We start from the raw sequence: 17,983 nt of genomic DNA on the forward strand, positions 1-17,983 counted from the left end.
CAGTTGTGGGGCTGACACCTTACCAGTGGGGCTCCATTCTCTCAAGAGTCTTTTATTAAAGTGTGACTATTTGGGGACAAGAGGGAGAACGGATTCCGGGAAATTTCCTCCTTAGCATCGTCCAGGCAAGTAACATAAATACAGGGGGACAATCTGGGTGCCCCATGAAGAATACGGCATACGTGCTCCACCTAAAGGAGGCTTCTCAGCTCTGGCTGAGGGGCCCAAATCTGCTGGATCTGTTATTTCAACAGAAACCTCATCTCCAGATTTTTTTTTTTTTGCTGGAAAGCCCTTAATATTTAAATACTGCAACTAGCTGAAATTTCTTCATATCACTGTGCCGGCCTTATTCAGCTTTACTGGTCACCAGTTTGCCACCTCTGGGTTAAATTTTAACACAGTTTTATCAAAACCTTGCCAAATGTGAAAAAGCACATCTTTAGTAAAACTAGGTACAAAGAAGGTTTATTTGAATTGCTGAGAGGGTAGATGGAAAAGTTTGGGCACTTGGACTACAGGGTGGCCCTGGGCCACATGTTGAGTAGCCTGGTGCCTGGGCCTGCAAAGGGAGATGGGGCACGGCAGCGGCAATATTTGCTGCCACTGGGGCCTCCTGGCTGACCACCCAGAGCTGGGCTTGGAGTGGGAAGAGAGATGGGCCAAGCTCGCGGTTTCTCCCAGCTCTAGCTGGCCCCTTCCCATTAACATTACAGTAATGCAGTCGTGTGGTGTTTGAAAAAAGCATCTCTAGTTACACGGAATGATTTACAGGACACCAGACTCTGCATTTCAGAGGTCTCCAGTGTACCGTAAAAAATATATTATAAAGGAATAATCTTTATCTGAACTAAAGCTGCAGTGAAGGAAACTCGTGTCCAGCTGAGAGCAGCAGTGAGCTTTGGTTCACTCAGGGAAAAGTCCGTGTTCTTCATCTTATTTGATTAACATTTGCTTCCCCTCTTTGGCACTAGGTATCTAGTTAATATTTAGACATTATATACTTTTTCTTTCAGCTGTTGTTCCTATTATATGATCAAACAAAACCGGAGATGCCAAACACATCTGTGAAAACAGACGGACCCGCCAGGCACCCAGCTGTGGCTGGCAGGGTAAATGGGGTAAATGGGACTCAGCGAGCCAGCCCCTGGGAGATACTGGCCCTGGGTGGGTGCAGGGGCAGCCCCTGTCCCCAGCAAGCAGAGTTGATTGCTCTGCCTCTCCCTCCCGTTGCAGACTCCCAATTCCCCCACTTCCAAGAAGCAAGGCTCTAGTTTCGAATCTCCCAAATCCTTCTGATGTTTACCATTACCTCCCCAGGAGAGGGAGGTGAGGGATGGAAATCTCGCTGAAAAGAATGCACTTAAAAAAAGAAAAAATCAATGAAGCGATGCACAGACACCCTGCAACGCAACTTGTCTCTGCTTCTTAGATGTTTAGAGCGATGACGGTCTCAGTCGGTTTCAGTCCAGGGAAATCTAACTCCTTTCGCGGCAACGCCCCCAAGGGCCGCAGGTGTACTTCTGGTTAAGGGTGTAGAGAAAGGGACAGCCTCATTTTTCGGAGCAGAAAGCGCAGTCCCCCTGTGGCGGGACAGAGGCAAAAACTCTGTGGGTAGGGAAACCTGGGGGTTTGTGTCCAAGCTCAACCCGTCAGGAGCTTCAAGATAAGATGGGGAGGCTGGAAAGACGGAAGTTGGAATGAGAGAGCTGTTATGGAGCAGAAACCACTCCTGGACCAAAGGCAGGAGGATATCCAGGGTTAGAGAAGGGCGCGTCAGGGATGGGCCGAGTTTGCCTGGAGTCCCAGGGGGAAAGGGGACATCGAGAGTTCGGTGAGCGGCACCGGCGGCGGGCGTCTGGCTCTATGTCCCTAAAAGTACTGGGAGAGGGATGCAGAACCCAGCGTCCCAGGCTCCCAGGGGAAGGGAAGCACGCGGGGTGCGGCGGGGAACACCTCCAGCGAGTGCTTGCCGAGCGGGGGGGCGGGGGGTACGATCTCCGCTTCCCCAGGTGCCCCAGCCCTAGCGCACGCCTCCGCTCCCGCGGCCCCCGCCCCCCCTGCAGGCGCGCGCGAGGCGCACTCCCCCTTCCCTCGGCGGCGCGGGGCGCGCGCCCGGCCCCCTCCGCCTCCCTGCCGCGCCTCTCCTCTCTCCCGGCAGAAAGTTAGCAGCGGGGAAGGAACTCTGGGCTGCAACAGCGCGCGGCGGCGGCGGCAGAAGCTGAAACGGGAGCCGCGGCGGAGCCAGGGAAGCTGGGGCGCTGCAGACGGAGAAGGTGCAGCCGGCGGGTCCGCGCGCCCCCCTCGGGCCCCTTGCCAGAGGCTGAGGGGGGTGGTGGGGGGCCCCCCGGACGCCGCGAGGAGAGCGGGGAGGGGGGCCATGCGGCCGGGTTCCCCCCCGGCGCAGCGGGACAGCGGCCAGGGCCGGGGGCGCAGCGGCGTCGCTTCATGCAGCCGGGGCGGCTGGGCAGCAGCGGCGGCGGCGGCGGCGGCGGCGGCGGGGGCGGCGGCTGAAACCATGTCCGGGCAGCGCCGGGGGCCGCCGCCGCCGCCGCCGCCGCCGCGAGCCGGGAGCCGCGATGGCCCAGTGGTCCGCACCTCCTCCGCCTCCGCCTCCACCTCTCGCCGCGCCGCCGCCGCCCGGCGCCTCGGTTAAGGGCCCGCCGGCGCGCAAGCTGCTTTTCATGTGCACCTTGTCCCTGTCCGTCACCTACCTGTGCTACAGCCTCCTGGGCGGCTCGGGCTCCCTGCAATTCCCCCTGGCGCTGCAGGAGCCGCCGGCCGCCGCCGCCGAGCCCCCGCCAAGCCCGCCGCCACCCTCGCTGCCGCCTCCCCCCGTGCGCCTCGGCGCCCCCTCGCAGCCGCCCGCGCCGCCGCCGCCGGACAGCGCGAGCCGCGGGGAGCCGCCCGAGCCCCCCGAGCAGCCTTCCGCCCCCGGGGCCGACGGCTGGGGGCTGGCGAGCGGCGGCGGGGGCGCCCGGGACGCCTGGCTCCGGACCCCGCTGGCCTCTGGCGAGATGGTCACGGCGCAGAGCGCGCTGCTGGAGAGGGAAGCGCAGGAGTCCAGCACCACAGACGAGGAGCTCGCAGGCCGGAGGGCGGCCAACGGGAGCAGCGTGAGGGGCGGCGCCGTCAGCACCCCCGACTACGGGGAGAAGAAGCTGCCACAGGCCCTTATCATCGGGGTCAAGAAAGGAGGGACCCGCGCGCTGCTGGAGGCGATCCGAGTGCACCCGGACGTGCGGGCGGTGGGCGTAGAGCCGCACTTCTTCGACAGGAACTATGAAAAGGGACTGGAATGGTACAGGTAGGACCCCGAGCTCGGCGGATGGGATAGGCGCGTAGGGGAGACCAGCACGGGAAGCTGCCGCTCCCCTGGCCTTTGGGGATCCGGGCAGCGTCCCGAGAGGTCTTAACCCCGCGCGGGCTCTGCGCACCCTGGCGGAGCTGCTCTGGGGGAGCGGCGGAGAGGGCTGGAGGCTAGCCAGGGATCACTTAATTCTAGGGCGAGGAGAGAGGGGTCCCCCTGATCTGCCTGCCTCAGGCTCCTCGTCCAGGGAGCTGCTTTCCGAATCTGCCTAGTTCCAAGCCTGGGAATCCCCAGCCCTCGTGCTCCCGGGGTGTTTCCTAACCCAGGCTCTTGCGGGGCGGTGCGCTTCTGTGCTGGGGACGCTGAGGAATGGACAGGACAGCTAGATTGACCAGAGGGCTTTGGGATCCCCTGGAATCTCTCAAAATCGCCCTCAGACGCATTTGCGTGGCTGGAATCCAGTGTTTTCAGTTCAGAGCAAAATGAACAGGGAACAGTTAAAAGGATGATGCTGGCGAGTTCGGGCTTTCTAGTAAAAACTCAGGATGTCCCCCGTCTCCAGAACTTTCTATCCCTCTTGGGCTGCATGAACACTGGGTTGATTTTGCATCAGGAGTATCCGTGCCTACATGACAGTTGGTGCCCTAAGAGTTTTCATACCCTGCACCTGTGTCCTTTCTAACCTGTGCCTCCTTTGCAACATATTGGAGCTTGTATCTAGTGAGTTGTTTGTTCATCTCCCTCCTTTTCCACCGTCTGCCAGCGTTGAGGGAAAGGGAGAAGAGAGGAGTAGTAAGTTAAGTGTGGGTAAAATAAATTAATAATTCAGCGTCGTACCCCCGCCCCCTCCTTTCCTCTTGTTTTTTAATTTCTCTGGAAAACAGATCTGGATGGCTGGCCCCATCTCGGTTGTATCTCAGTAATTAATTGCAATTGTCAACCAGAAACACAGGCTTTGTCAGTTAAAGTGATGTTATCATCTTAGCAGAGCCAATAGGTAAAATAAGGATTGTTTCCTGACAAGTCGCCTTCTTGTTGAAGAGATGTGCTTTCTAAGTTTAAATTACAGCCTAGGAAAGTTTTAGAAATAACTTAACTTTGGAAATATATGATAAATGTGTGTATTGTGATTGATTTCTTTCCGTTTTAAAAATATGCCTTATGCTTTCAAAGCTTGAGAGAAGTACACTTAGGGATGAACATTCCAGCACATTAAACCGAAACAGCAAATGCGACTGTTCATGTCTTGTCTGTTTCAACAGAGAGAACTAATTGCGATATTTTAGGAGGCTTCAAACAGCCCCTTCCTATCAAAATAAAAAACAGCAAATGCCTAATTTAACTGGAAAATCAGTATTTATAACATGACAAGCCATGGCTTCCAGTTTGCAATTATAATTAAAAAGGTGTTAGTGCAACAACAGCAAAAAAAAAAAAAAAAAAAAAAAGGTATGATGTCTGGGAAGGTTTCAGTTGTTTAACTGTTGATTGTAAGAATGTTCTGGTTTCTGCTGTGAGGCAGCCATGGCCCTAAGAGGGTAACTATGGCTTTTTGCAATTCTAATTTTAAAGCCCTGTATCTTGTGAGAAGTGTCAAATGCCCTTTGGGGGAGAGGGAGGCATAACGATCAAATCTCTCTAACACGTGTTTGGGTTGCTTTACTGCAGTTGGAAATGGAGAAGGGGGTGTTTTATTTGGATGCGTTAAAATAAAGTTGACGAAGGGTGTGTGGCGGACTGCATGTCAGGAAGTCCCATCGTAGGGTCTGGAGCATTTTCTGAATGAAAAGATAAAAGATGCCAGGTCTTCTTACGTTCTTTTATACTGCGGCTGGGAAAAGGAGGTATATGTAAACTGCCTCGCTGTCAGGACATGGCTGTTGAAGATCTGTGGTACCCTCAGCCATCACTTGTGGTATTTGGGGCTCAGTGCCCCATAGGACTAAGAGATGTAGATGGACCTGGGTTCCCTTGATCCTCACTGAAGAGGACCATGTGATATGTCTGTATCCCTCATCTCCTGCCCCAGCATCACACCCATGGTAGATCCTTATTATGATTAGTGGTGCTGATTGGAGTTGCTGGAGGAGAATCTATCTAACGTAGAGGAATCATTTTCCACCCAAACCTGGCTGTTGAGATGACTCCCAGAAACCCTTTGGATCCTAGGATAGCTCTCTAACCCTAACAGGGGCAGCCGTCTTTTGAGGGCATTTTGGGGATTTCCGTTGGCCGCATCTCTTCAGGCTCTTCTCTCCCTCTCCCTTCCTCCTGGTTCCCTGGTCCCAGTCTTTTAAATGGTGGCGTCTGTACTTAAGTGGTTACATTTCCTCCCCATATGCCTTGTACCTTATCTGGAATCTTACTCTACTATTTGCCTGATAGAGATTCACAGGTTAATTAAAGGTTTTGATCCCCTCTTCCCATTATTTGTTTTGTTTTTCTTTTTCATTTCGACGCGCTTCCCAGTAGCCTACTGATTCTGCGGGCGATCATGGTTGTTGTGATTTCCATGAGAGGGAGAGAAGGAAGAAATTGGGGCTGCTCTCGGCAGAGCTGGCAAGGGTTTCTTCATATTCAACTAAGCAGCCCCAGTTTTATTTCCTTGGTGTCACTCCGGTCATGTCTAAATCCGGGTTTTGCTTTCGCCTATGCTGTTGATCTAATGTGATTTAAAAGCACATTTGCGATTAGAACATATGCATCAGATTTGCAGGACAAGATAGACTGATGGATTAGGGTGCGTTAAAGCTGTGGCACAGCAAGCCTCACTTGGTGGGTTGACACAGGCCAGTGATTAATAAGTGGGGGTAGATTAAACTCTCCGTCCCTCCCCCCCTCAAAAAATTAAAAGGGCAAAGCCACAATACGCCTTTCAATGTGTGCTCATGCACACTGGGCAGAGACCTTAAACTCCTCTAAGGGGTGGGACCTTGTGGCAGGCCAAGTGGCTGCCACGGCAGAACTCATTAAAGTGACGGAAATGACTTGGGCTGTGGTCTCCCTCGTGGACTACAGACTGTACAGTGACTGCGACCACTTTGCTTTGGAAACCATTCAGCTGTAGGGTGACGCGAAGTGACCCTCCATGGTTTCAAGCTGTCTTCACTGCCAGCAGTTACTACACACATCCTGTCGGCTGGAGGGAAATAGCTGGCGTTCAGTAGTCATGCTTGTGCTACGCAGAGGAGAGTGGTCCACAGCATCATTTGGACGTGGTGTCCAGAGAGAGAAAGAAGGAGGGCAGCATAAGGCGCTGGCGTGTACTGAACGCCTGTTATTGTGGTGGTTTGCGTTTTATAGACATATTATCACATCTGGGTGGCATGATGAGGCTGTGAGCAAAAGAACAGCATTTCTGCTTTACAGTTGGCTCCCAGAGGGTAAAACAACTTGCTCGAGGTTGCTCAGCTGGCCAGGGGTTGAGCTGACATTTGAAGCCACATCTGTCCAAAGTGCTGGTATATAGAGTGCTAGCAAGGTCTTTTCCTTCCTTCTTTCATTCAGCAAACATTTAATGATACTTAATATGTGCGCAGTGTACTGTTTCAGGTGCTGGGGGTAAAGGGGTGAACAAGACAGGTGAAGCACCTGTTCTCTTGGAACTGACGTATTAGTGGGGGTGGGAGTGGGAGAAGGGGAGACAGCAAACAAACAAGTCTTTCTGCTTACTCTTGTAATGTGGCTACTAGAAAATTAAAATTTACACTTGTGACTCCTGTTATATTTATTTCCACTGGGCAGCACTCCTGTAGAGCAGTGCTTTTTAAACTTTAAATGTACACAAAACATGGGGAGCGGGGGTGGGGAGTGGTGGTGTTAACGTGCAGGTTCTGAGTCCGTAGGTCGGGGATGGGGCCTGAGATTCTGCATTTCTGATTTCCAAGGTGATGCCGTTGCTGCTGATTACTGGACCTCTCTTTGAGTAGCAGCGGCCTAGAAAGTAATTGGGGTGTGTGTGTGTGTGTGTGTGTGTGTGCAAATGTGTGTGCATGTGTTATTTTACATCAAATGATGAGGGAAAACCTCTCTGTGGAGGTGATATAAGTGTCATGAAAGAGTAAGATCCTCCCACGTGAAGACCTGGGTGGAGAGGTTTCTAAGCAGAGGGAACAGCAAGTGCAAAGGCTCTGAGGTAGAAACAAGCCTCATGGCTTTCCAAAGTGTTCTTTCATTATTCCAAAAGCACAGTGTTTGTAGCTGCGGGAACACTGGGTTCAAAACCTGGCTTTGCAACTTACTTGTCGGATGGATAACTGACATAACATCACTTGCCTTCCGTTTATCTGAGAGTAATGCCTTCCTGGCAAGGTTGTTAGGAAGAATAAATGAAATACTAAAAGTGAATATATTTTCGAAACAAAAAGTGAGTATCCTAGAGCAGAAATGCAAATGAACCCAGCTACTGAGTTTTGGTCTCACATGCTTTACCTTCTGTCACAGCCGTCCTCATACTGACTGGAGGCTGTCATTGGGGATGTTTTTGGGAAAAGCCTAATAATGATTGGCTTTGAAATCTACATCTGCTTAACCTTTTCAACCAAGGGTCACCAACTCAGATGCCTTCAGGGCTCATGTGGATAATATACATGAGCGAAGTAGACTAGGTGGGGAGAAACTGGGGCACAGATGTTCTTTCCAAAGGAGCAGCTACTGCTATATTCCAGCTACCCTTTTCCATGTGCAAATGTGGCATCAGGGGAGCCAGGTCTTCCACGTGGTAAAAGACACTGGAAATCCAGGTTTTGGTGTGAAGTGGCCTGGTTTTTAATGTTGGCAACAGATTGAGATTTCTTAAAAGCGTGGTGTGGGCCAGCACTGCAGGACAAGCAAAACACATCTGTGGGCTGGATACAGCCAGCTGGCTACTGGCTAGCGACCTATGGTTTAAACTCATTTCAGAAAGTACCTGGCATACCCACACCCTCTGCAGTTGCCAGAATTGTGGCTTACTTGTGCTATTTTAGTTTAGATATTTTCCCCCTTAACTGATTTTGCAACAGCATGGGGGAACTCCCTCTGAGATATGTTGCAACAGCAACAAAGGAAACTGGATATAAACAGGAACTGGATATAAACTGGATATAAGCAGAAAAAGACAATTCACAAATAAATTTCCCTTTTGTTCCCAGTGAACATTTTCTTGAAGGAGGGGAAATTCTCAGTTGTTCAGTCCTTCATCAGGAGTATCTGTATTTGATCCCTTTAGGTCAGTTGCACTTATAAAATAGATTCTGGTCACATGGACGGAGTAAGTCCTGAGAGCTTTTTAGGGTTCTAGGTTTTTCTTTGCCACATACTAGTTCCACTGGATGTGAGGTTCCTTAATATCTTCCTCCCTCTCCCTCCCTCCTTACCTCCCTTCCTTCCTTCCTTCTCTATTACTTAGATGATGCGGCTATGTTATCTTCATAGGGTCCATTCAACCACTGAAATATTTTGGTTCTAGAACAAACACTTGTATTAGACTCTTCAGAAGGAGGAAGCTAGTCAAGTAGTAGCGACATACTTTGGAACATGTATTTGTATCTCTGAGCCTGAATCCACTGCATCCTCACTGTGTGACCTTGGGCAAATTACTCGATATCACCAAGCCTCAATTTCTTTATCTGCAGAATGGGCTCAGTAGTATTTACTTTGAAGGGATGATGTGAGGATGAAATGAAATGACATTCAAAGTGCCCTACACAGTTTGTGACTTAATACATCTTTCTCTCCCCTTCTTTCCTTTCTCTTTTACTCCCATTTTTTCCTTTTCCCCCTTGGTTTTCTTCTTCATTTTCCTTCCATTCTTTCCTTTTATCCTGCCTGTCAGTACAGAAGGCCCTAAAGAGAATGCGGTAATGCATTTTTCATTTGAATATAGTCTTTTATTTCAAGATTATGCCTGAATGAGGGATTTCCAACCCTGAAGCAGCGCTTAAGTAGCTCTCCAGAGAATAATCAAAACCAGATTCCAGAGTTTGGTCTATTGTAACTTGAGCTGAAGGAGAAGAGTCTGATTGCAGGAGATAAGTGCAACCAGAATTCTCCATAAAGGGGATGGGGTAGGGAAGTGGCTAGGCTCTCTGGGCTGGCCCACTGACATTTTCTTGATCCTATGGTAGGAACTGATGCTGATTGCTCCGATAGGTACAGGGATATTTAGGATGCCAAGGGCATGCTTGCCTTCAGTTTTCCTGCAGATCTGAAAGCTTTTGAGAATGCAGGATGGTTCAGGAAGACCCCACGAAACTCCGTCTTGAGCTTTGAGGTTCGGCGGCTTTTTTCTGGGGAGTTCTCTAGCCATCATGACATGATTTATTTATTTTTATTTTTATTCTTGTAAACCATACCAAGCATTTTTACTTTTAAATTGAGTCAGGAGAGAGGCCTCCAGACTTCAGGTGAATGAGGGATTGCTAGGGTTGCGCGGTAGAAAGTTTTAAAGGTTTTGGTTTTGCATGATGGATGATATCTCTGAAACTGGTTGAACCACTGCCCTGTTAAAGTAATCCCTCGATTCCATTGGTTTCTGCCGTCTAACAGGCTCCTCTCTAACTGTCTTGGGAATTTCAATCTGAAATTATAATTCACTAAGGAAGCCTTTCAGCATAGCTTGCCGTTAATTAAAAGCAGGTGGTTGATTTTTTTAACACTCACTAGTTAGGATTGCCTTTCTTTAAAAAACTTTTTTTTTCAACCTTTATTTAAGAATGTATAAAGCATATATGGAGGAGAACAAAGCAGCACATGAATTAGGCCATATTTTTTGGCTGTAAGGGATAGAAATGGAGCTAAACCAAGAAAGATAATTATTGGCTTATTACTTAGGAAGTCTAAGGGGTAATGGCTTCAAGAAAAGCTGAATCCAGGGCCCCAAATAATGGCACTAGGTCTCTGTCTCTTTCCATTCTTTGCCATGTTTGTCTATACCTTGCTTCATTCTCAGAATGGTTGTCTCACTACCTTTTAGGCAAGATGGTAAGCAGCAACCCTAGACATGTGTTTTTTTTATCAATTCTTTTGGAAAAAATTTTTCTAAAGAGCTTCTGTGAGAAATTCCTGGAGATGCTGTTGACCCAGGTTGGGTCAGGTGTCCATCCTCAAGCAATCATTGTGTAGTTACTCTAATCAGGCCTGGGGGATGTCGCCACCCCTTTGGCTTGGGGCGATGGTGGGAGTAGGGAAGCAGGGTTATTCCCAGTACAGCCATAGGGAGTAGTTTCCCCATAAAGAATGAGGTGTTCAGGGGTTCTGTTGATATAAGAAGTGGGGACCAGTTAAAACCACATATTCATTAAACATATAAAGATCCACTCTGGGGAAGGCATATGATCTCTTTTGACTATTTTAAGCTGGAAAGAGGTACAAGTGGTTAGTTTGGGGAGGTTAAATGTACTTGTTATTTCAGTTATTTATTTATTTATTCGTTAAACCCGTATTTAATGTCAATTATGTGTCAGACATGAATCAGTCATGCCCTGTGATCTGAAAGAACTCAGAGCAGGGAAATGAACATGTAAGTGATTACATTACAAGGTAATTAAAGTCTTGACAAAGTGGGATTTATTCTAGGAATGGAAGGATGGTTTGATCTTGGGAAATCTAATAAATACTGTGATTTACTTGTAACACTTCTCATTTAGAGAAAAATCTTATGATTATTTTATGGATGCTAAAAAGTCTGATAAAACTAAATATTTATTTTTGATTTTTAGAACGTCTGCTAATAAAATCGGATCATACCCAAAGCAAGCATCGTATTTAATGGTGTAACTCTAGAAACACTCCCATTACATCCAGAACAAGACCAGGATGCCCACTATCATCACTATGATTTACCATTGCTCAGGAATGAATAGATAATGCAGTTAGATGCAAAAAAGAATAAGAACGGGGACATTAGAATTATCACCATTTGCCAGTAATTTCATCTTCTTTTGGAAAACCTAAGGTAAGCAATCCCCCCCAACCCATGAATCTATTAGAAATAATAATAGGATTTATTAATGTGAGGAAATTACTATGCAAAATCTATAGTTTTCTTATCTGCCTATGCCAAGCATTTTGAAAATATAATGAGAGAAAATATCCTATTTATAGAACCAACCAAAGAGACAAAATAACTAGGAATAAATTTAGCAAGAATTGCAAGGGACTTGCAAGAACAAAATTTTAATACTTTCCTCAGGGGTGTCAGAGAAGAAAATAGTAAATGGAAAGAGAGCTCTTTCTGTAGGATAGCACTTCTTTTTTTTCCTCCCCTGCCCACTTCCTGCTTTCCCTCCCCCTCTCCTCCCCCCCCGCCCCCCCCCCGGCCCTTTTTAACTGGAGATCTTTGCTACTACATTGAGGTCAGGTGTGTTTGAGAGTGGTCTGAAGATATCATCTCTAGGAACATGGCCAAAATGTTGTACTTCAAATGTAGGTGTCCCTTACTTTCTACATTTTATCTGACTGAGGAGAGGATGGTAAGATGACCACTCCTGTTCAGATTCATACACAGTGTTAGAATTCCTCGTGGGGGAGGGTGGGTGCCGTCTGCTTTACATCCCAAATTCAGGGCTGGTAGGATCGTGCCAAGGGGAGGATTAACAGTTGAATTGGTGTAAATTAGTAAATTTAGGTGCACTCCTATTGCTACAAAGCAAAAAACAAATCACAGACAAATGATGGTTATTTAGTGGAACGGGGAGATGAAGATTTAAGATTTGGACCTGAAGAGTCACAGTAGCAGGGTGGTAAGAATCGCGGTGCTGGACACGTACTGTATATGCCAGCTTCTGCCCCAAGCAGTGGGTTCATTCAGTCTTCCCAAGAGCCGGGTGAGACAGGTACTGTGATAGCCCACGGTGTACAGGTCAGGGAACGGAGGCGCAGAGAGGTCAAGGAACTTGCTCAAGATAGTTGGGATTCAAACCCAGGTGTTTGGCTCCAAACATACAGCAGTTCCTTTTTTTTTCTTGAAGATATTTTTTTTGATGTGGACCATTTTTTTTAAAAGTCTTGATTGAATTTGATACAGTATTCCTTCTGCTTTATGTTTTTGGTTTTTTGGCCATGAGGCATGTGGGATCTTAGCTCCCTGACCAGGGATCGAACCTGCACGCCCTGCATTGGAAGGCGAAGTCTTAACCACTGGACTTCGAGGGAGGTCCCCAGCATTTCCTTTCATTTGTCCCCAAGCTCTTTTCCACTGGAAGGGTTGTCGTCCAGCATCCTGGGGGTGAATAAGAAATGCCAGCATTTCTGTGCTAGAAGGTTTTGGTTTCTTGTGTGTGCACGGCCTACCTACAGGACAGGCTAATTGTGGGGTTTTGCCCCCAAAACAGACCATGGAAGTGTCTCCCTTTCTGTGCTGGGACCAAGCTCATTCCCACTTCAGGGCATTTAAATCTCTGTTTCCTCTTCCGGGAAGTCTCTGTCCCCAGATACCTAGACTGCAGGTATCTCGTTACCTGTCCTTCAGATCTTGGCTTATATTTCAGCTCCCCCCACCCCAAGATCTTTACTAACTACCTAATTTAAAGACCCTTTTCCACTTCTGAGCTTGTTACACTGTTTTATTTTCTTCAGAACATGTATTGCTCTCCCAAATCATCCTAATGACTTACCTCTCCCTCCCCAGCAGATCAAGTACAGGGGAGCAGGGCCTCGTCCCACATGATCTAGCCCGTGCTCTGAACCAGAAGCGGTACTTGGCACATGCTAGGCAATCCATAATGGTGGCTTATTCGTCACTAATTCTGAATCAATGACTTACTGAATGAAAGGGGTACCTTCTTTGTGCTGTTTTCTTTCAAAACCCCAGGCTTCTGCAAAGCAATCACACACTCACATTCCTTGGGAACTCTAGCTAAGGATTGTTCTCAGCTCTTTCACGTACTATTTTTGCAAGACTATTTTGGGTACAAGAAAGAGAAACCCACTCAAACAAGCTGTGTGGGCTAGACAGTCTCCCCAAAAGGTCCCAGCGGCATGCCACGTTATCCCATTTATTCTTCTTGGCAGCCTCGTGAAGTAGATACTGTCTTATCCCAGTGTTACAAATAAAGAGAATGAGACTTCAGAAGGGCAGGTGACGTTCCCGGAGTCACACAGCAGGTGTCTTTACATTGTAACTGGTGGCTTTTGGTTCCTAGCCTTTGTTGCTGTAGTTGCCAAAGGTTTAGAAGAGCCTGGATTATTCCTGACAGACTGTTACGCTCCAAGAGTAGTTTAGATGGTGTTTCTCTAAATGCATTATGAAAATGACATTATTGCCATTTAACAATCAAACAATTACATCGAGGCTGTGTTCGATTTGTGGCTCACTATAGGTGCAGATACACCTTTCTGCCTCCAGGTTAAAGCCTCTACAGGGGGTTGGAGGTTTGGGTGTCCCCGGAGCTGAGGAAATTTGAGTCAAACTGCTTGAGTGCCTTTATCATCGGGCAGTTTGCCTGCTTAGAGCTCTGTGATGTTTAGAAAAGAAAGCTGAACCTAAAATCAGAAGTTAAAGATTTGGAGTCTGAGTTCTGTGTCTACCTTGCCTGTGTGCATAGAGAGTATTTAGCCTTTGAGCCTTTGTTTTCTCATCTCTACAATGGGAATAACAGTTGCCAGTAACCCCGCAGTGATTTCGCAAGGGCAGAATAACGGCGATGTGCTCGTATCTGCTTGGTGTACATTCTGTAGTTGTTGTTAATCCACGCACGTTTTCATGAACTCCCCCAGGTAATTGGTTTTCTGGAATGTTGCACTCCAGGGAGTATCTGAAATACAGGACAAGCACTCTTATCATAAAGTTAGATTAAGAAGTTTAATTTACAGAAACTATCATATACCATGGATATCAAACCTTGGGAGGGCAGACTGCATAAAGATCCTGAGAATTCCTGGAGAACCTCTGTCTGCATAATTCTTTTATCTGATTCATGACCACCGATGCATCATTCTTTCATACTGAAAAAACATAAAAAGCTATAGGGCACGTTTGCTTTTTAGGATTGCCCTGCAGTTGACGAGCTTTGGGAGTGACCAGAAGATTCTCTCATTTTGCTCTCAAATGACCTGTCATCTCTTTTTCCTGTGCACTCTCTCTGCATTTCTCAGATGGGCATATTAAATTCCCACCTTCTGGCTGCCTTACTAGCCTACTTTCTAAGCTGTGGAAGGCAGAATAACGTACCCTCCCAATAACCACATCCTAATCTCCAAAACCTGTGAGTATGCTGCATTAAATGGCAAAGAAGAATTAAGGTTGCAGATGGAATTACGATTGCTAAACAGCTAACCTTGAGATGGGAGATTATCCTGGATTCTCTGGATGAGCCCCATGTAATCACAAGAGTCCTTTTAAATGGAAGAGGGGGCAGAAGAGAGAGAATGAGAGGGATGGCAGCACGGGAGGGACTCAACCTGCTGTTCCTGGCTTTGAAGATAGAAGAAGCGGCCACAAGCTAAGGAATTCAGGCAGCTTCCAGAAGCTACAGAAAAGGAAATGGATTCTTCCTTGGAACTTCTAGAAGGAATGCAATCCTCTTGACACTTTGATTGTAGCCCATGGAGACCCATTTCAGGCTTCTGACTTCTAGCACGTTAAGCCAGTTAGTTTGTGGTCATTTGTTACAGCAGCAGAACACTCTTCCCACATATCTTTAGAAGTCACCATCTTGTTTCTTTTCTTCCCTTTGCTTTTTCTCTTTTTTTCTGGAGAGTATAATCTCCGGGGCTCTTTGGTCTCTTGCCAAACAGCAACATAGATGTCACTGTCCACTCTTTGCAGATGGTCACTGTATTAGTTAGGGAAAAAACTGAACTGTTGCAGCAAAGAGACCCCAACCTACAGTGGATTAAATAAGATAGATGATGTTTTTCTCCCGCATGATGAAAATCGATATTCAAAGTTTGTAGCGATTGTTGCTGCCTGGAGACCAACCACTCAGAAGGAACACGAGCTGCAAACAGTGAGTTGAGGTGTGCAGGTGTATATGTTTGAGTAGCAGCCCTGCATGGGCACTCCAGCCAGACTGGACTGCTGGAGCAGCTGTGCTCAGGGAGACCATTCAGAGACCCAAGTTCCATTCTTTCCATCTTGTGGCTCCACCATCCCCCTGGGAGCATGTTAGAAATGCAGAATCTCAGATCCCATCACCAACTTTCGGAAGCAGAATTTTAAGAAGATACTTGGGGAATAATTTTGGGCAAAGTTTGAGAAGGTGGCCTTACAGTGAAGCTCTTCAACTTCAGCATGGTGGACATTTGGGGTCAGGAAAGTCTTCGTGGTGGGGGGCTTTTCTGTGCCTTGTAGGATGTTCAGCAACCTCTCTGGCTTCTGCCTTCCCCAGATGCCAGTAGCTGACTCCTCACCCCTCATTTGAATAGCCAAAGACGCCTCCAAACATTGCCAGGTGTCCCTGGGAAGCAAAATTGCCTGTGGTTGAGTGAGAACCCCTGCCTTAGAGGATTTTTCTCTTGTGTGATCAGAGCTGAGGCTCCACCCCATTACCTTCCAGCCAACAGTCAGGCAAAGAGGGCAAAGTCTAGGAAGCGGTTTTCTCTTAAGAAAGTAGCAGAAATGACCCTCATGACTTCCAGTCTCCTTCTGTTGTTGAGAATTCCAGTGCATGGCCAGATCCAACTGCAGAGGATTCTGGGGACCATATGAATGTCTCTCTCTGTGCCCAGGAAGGAGGGGAGAATGAGTCTGGGGTCAGCTATCTGCCAGAGTAACTAACACAAGGGTATGGTCGTACTAGACCTCTTTTTATTCTCTTCCATCAAGAAGGGAATGTAGTTGGAAGGATGAAATAAATTGAGTAGGCGTAATGTTTTTCGCAGTTGGGACACAGAACTATTTTAGGAGGTCACAGGAAATTTTAGAGGAACGCATAAAATTTACCTGATTCTCTAATAATGTATTTTGGTATTGAGAGTTTGGTATCTTCTAAACGTCAGTCATAAGTATTACTCTTGCAGTTTTTTTTTTTTTTTGCCATATAGATATACTTGCCTTTATTGATTATTTTTTTACATGAAAAATATTTTTTTCAGTATTTGTAAAGACTATCATTACTATAAGTGTGTTTGATGAGGTGGAGACATACATGCATACACACATTTATGTTTGTATACATAGATAACTGTCTACCTATCTTTCTATGTATCTATCAATCTGCCTTGGTACCACACGCATCTCTTGCCCAGACTGTTGCAGTAGACTTCTATTCTTATTTCTGCTAACACTCTTGACCTCTGTAGTCTGCTCTTCACAGTGATTAGAGTAAGTGATCCTTCTAGAACATAAAGCAGACCACATCACTCTCCTACTTCACACTTTCCAGTGGCTTTTTGTCAATGTAGAAAAAAATTTTAAGTCCCAATCATGATCTACAAAACCCTAAAGAATCTGACCCCTGCCCACCTCTTCAACCACATTCATTTGCCTTCTTGTCTTTGCTTCTCTGGCTGAACCACACTAAGCTCCTTGTTGTACCCTGAGAAGCCAAACATGGCCCTGCCTCAGGGCCTTTGCACTTGTTGCCTCCTCCATTTCTTGTAGTGCTGTTTTCTTAGAAAATTGCATGGTTTGCTCTTCCGTTCATTTGCGCCTCTGCTCAACTGTCCCTCCTCAATATGACCTTTTCTTGTACTACGTGGACTCACTTTGTGTATTCCTAGTGGTAGGAGGTCCAGTCATTGGAAAATGCTGGTAAAAACAGTGTTACACCAGCAGTTGCTTAATTCCACAGTTATTCTGCTCTTACCCAGATTTCTGGTTTCTTAGTTTCCTGGTTCTTAATTCCACCATCCTGGAGGGAAAATCTAGTTCTGATCAAAATGACCGTGACAGTGCTGGGGTCCATTTAAAAGATGTTTATTGTAACTCTCAGCTGTTCCTGCTATTTAAGTACACTGCCACTAGGTGGTGGTCATGTGACATAGGCTCATTTCAAAGTACAGTGAGGCTTTTCCTGAGATAAAAGATATGAATGGTTTCAGGCTCCTTCCAGCTTGGGTTAATCCTGCATATTTTGCCCCTGCAAAATTAGAGACTTTCTAAAAGGTTCACTTTCAGTAAACAATAAACAGAAATCAAAACAGATATTTAGAGCCTGTTTAAAACAAACAAACTCAAATACATTTGGCTATCTTTTTTCTCTACCCACTTCTTAGCCAATTTTTAAAATTTGTGTTTAGATACAGAGAGTATATTGCCAGGTGGCATTTTTCTTTCCTTCTTAGCTATGAATGTCTGAATGTGGACAAACAAAATAAACGTACCATGTTTCCAAAAACATATGTTAAGACATTTAATATTAGAAATTATTATTATAACATATATGCCAGATATTAAATAGGTGTACTGCCTATTTAGACTCTGAAAATCGCATGGTGATTTCAGCCAACAAAAACCCCATGACCTTACCCAGAACCACCGATTTTCTTATTTAGAATAAAATATGAGTTTGTTCTATACTCACTGGTTCTCATTCATGTATGAATTGCTGTGTTGAGAGTCCCTTCTTTTAGTTTACTTTCAGCTGTTGTCCTTGGTGCTCCTAGATTTCTTGGGATTATGTCTCTCCCTCTCCTCCACCAGGAGGAAGAAAGTGCCCCCAATCATAATATGTCAGAGGACATTAAAAGGAAATCTTTCCCAGTGGTTTGAAGTGTAGCTGTGGAACTCTGTTGTCTAGGAGTCTTCTG

General features: G+C 46.7%; 1 protein-coding gene across 1 annotated transcript in view; it reads left to right on the plus strand.

The window, feature by feature from the left end:
* The first annotated feature begins 2,499 nt into the window (after positions 1-2,499).
* HS3ST4 (heparan sulfate-glucosamine 3-sulfotransferase 4) overlaps positions 2,500-17,983 on the plus strand; it is a 400,884-nt gene continuing 385,400 nt past the window's right edge. Inside the window, exon 1 of the mRNA XM_004268597.3 lies at positions 2,500-3,307. Within this exon, the coding sequence (XP_004268645.1) occupies positions 2,580-3,307 (728 nt within the window). The 5' untranslated portion in view covers positions 2,500-2,579. The remainder of the gene's footprint in view (positions 3,308-17,983) is intronic.

The sequence above is a fragment of the Orcinus orca genome, chromosome 16 (genome assembly GCF_937001465.1).
Source record: "Orcinus orca chromosome 16, mOrcOrc1.1, whole genome shotgun sequence".
Taxonomy (NCBI): domain Eukaryota; kingdom Metazoa; phylum Chordata; class Mammalia; order Artiodactyla; family Delphinidae; genus Orcinus; species Orcinus orca.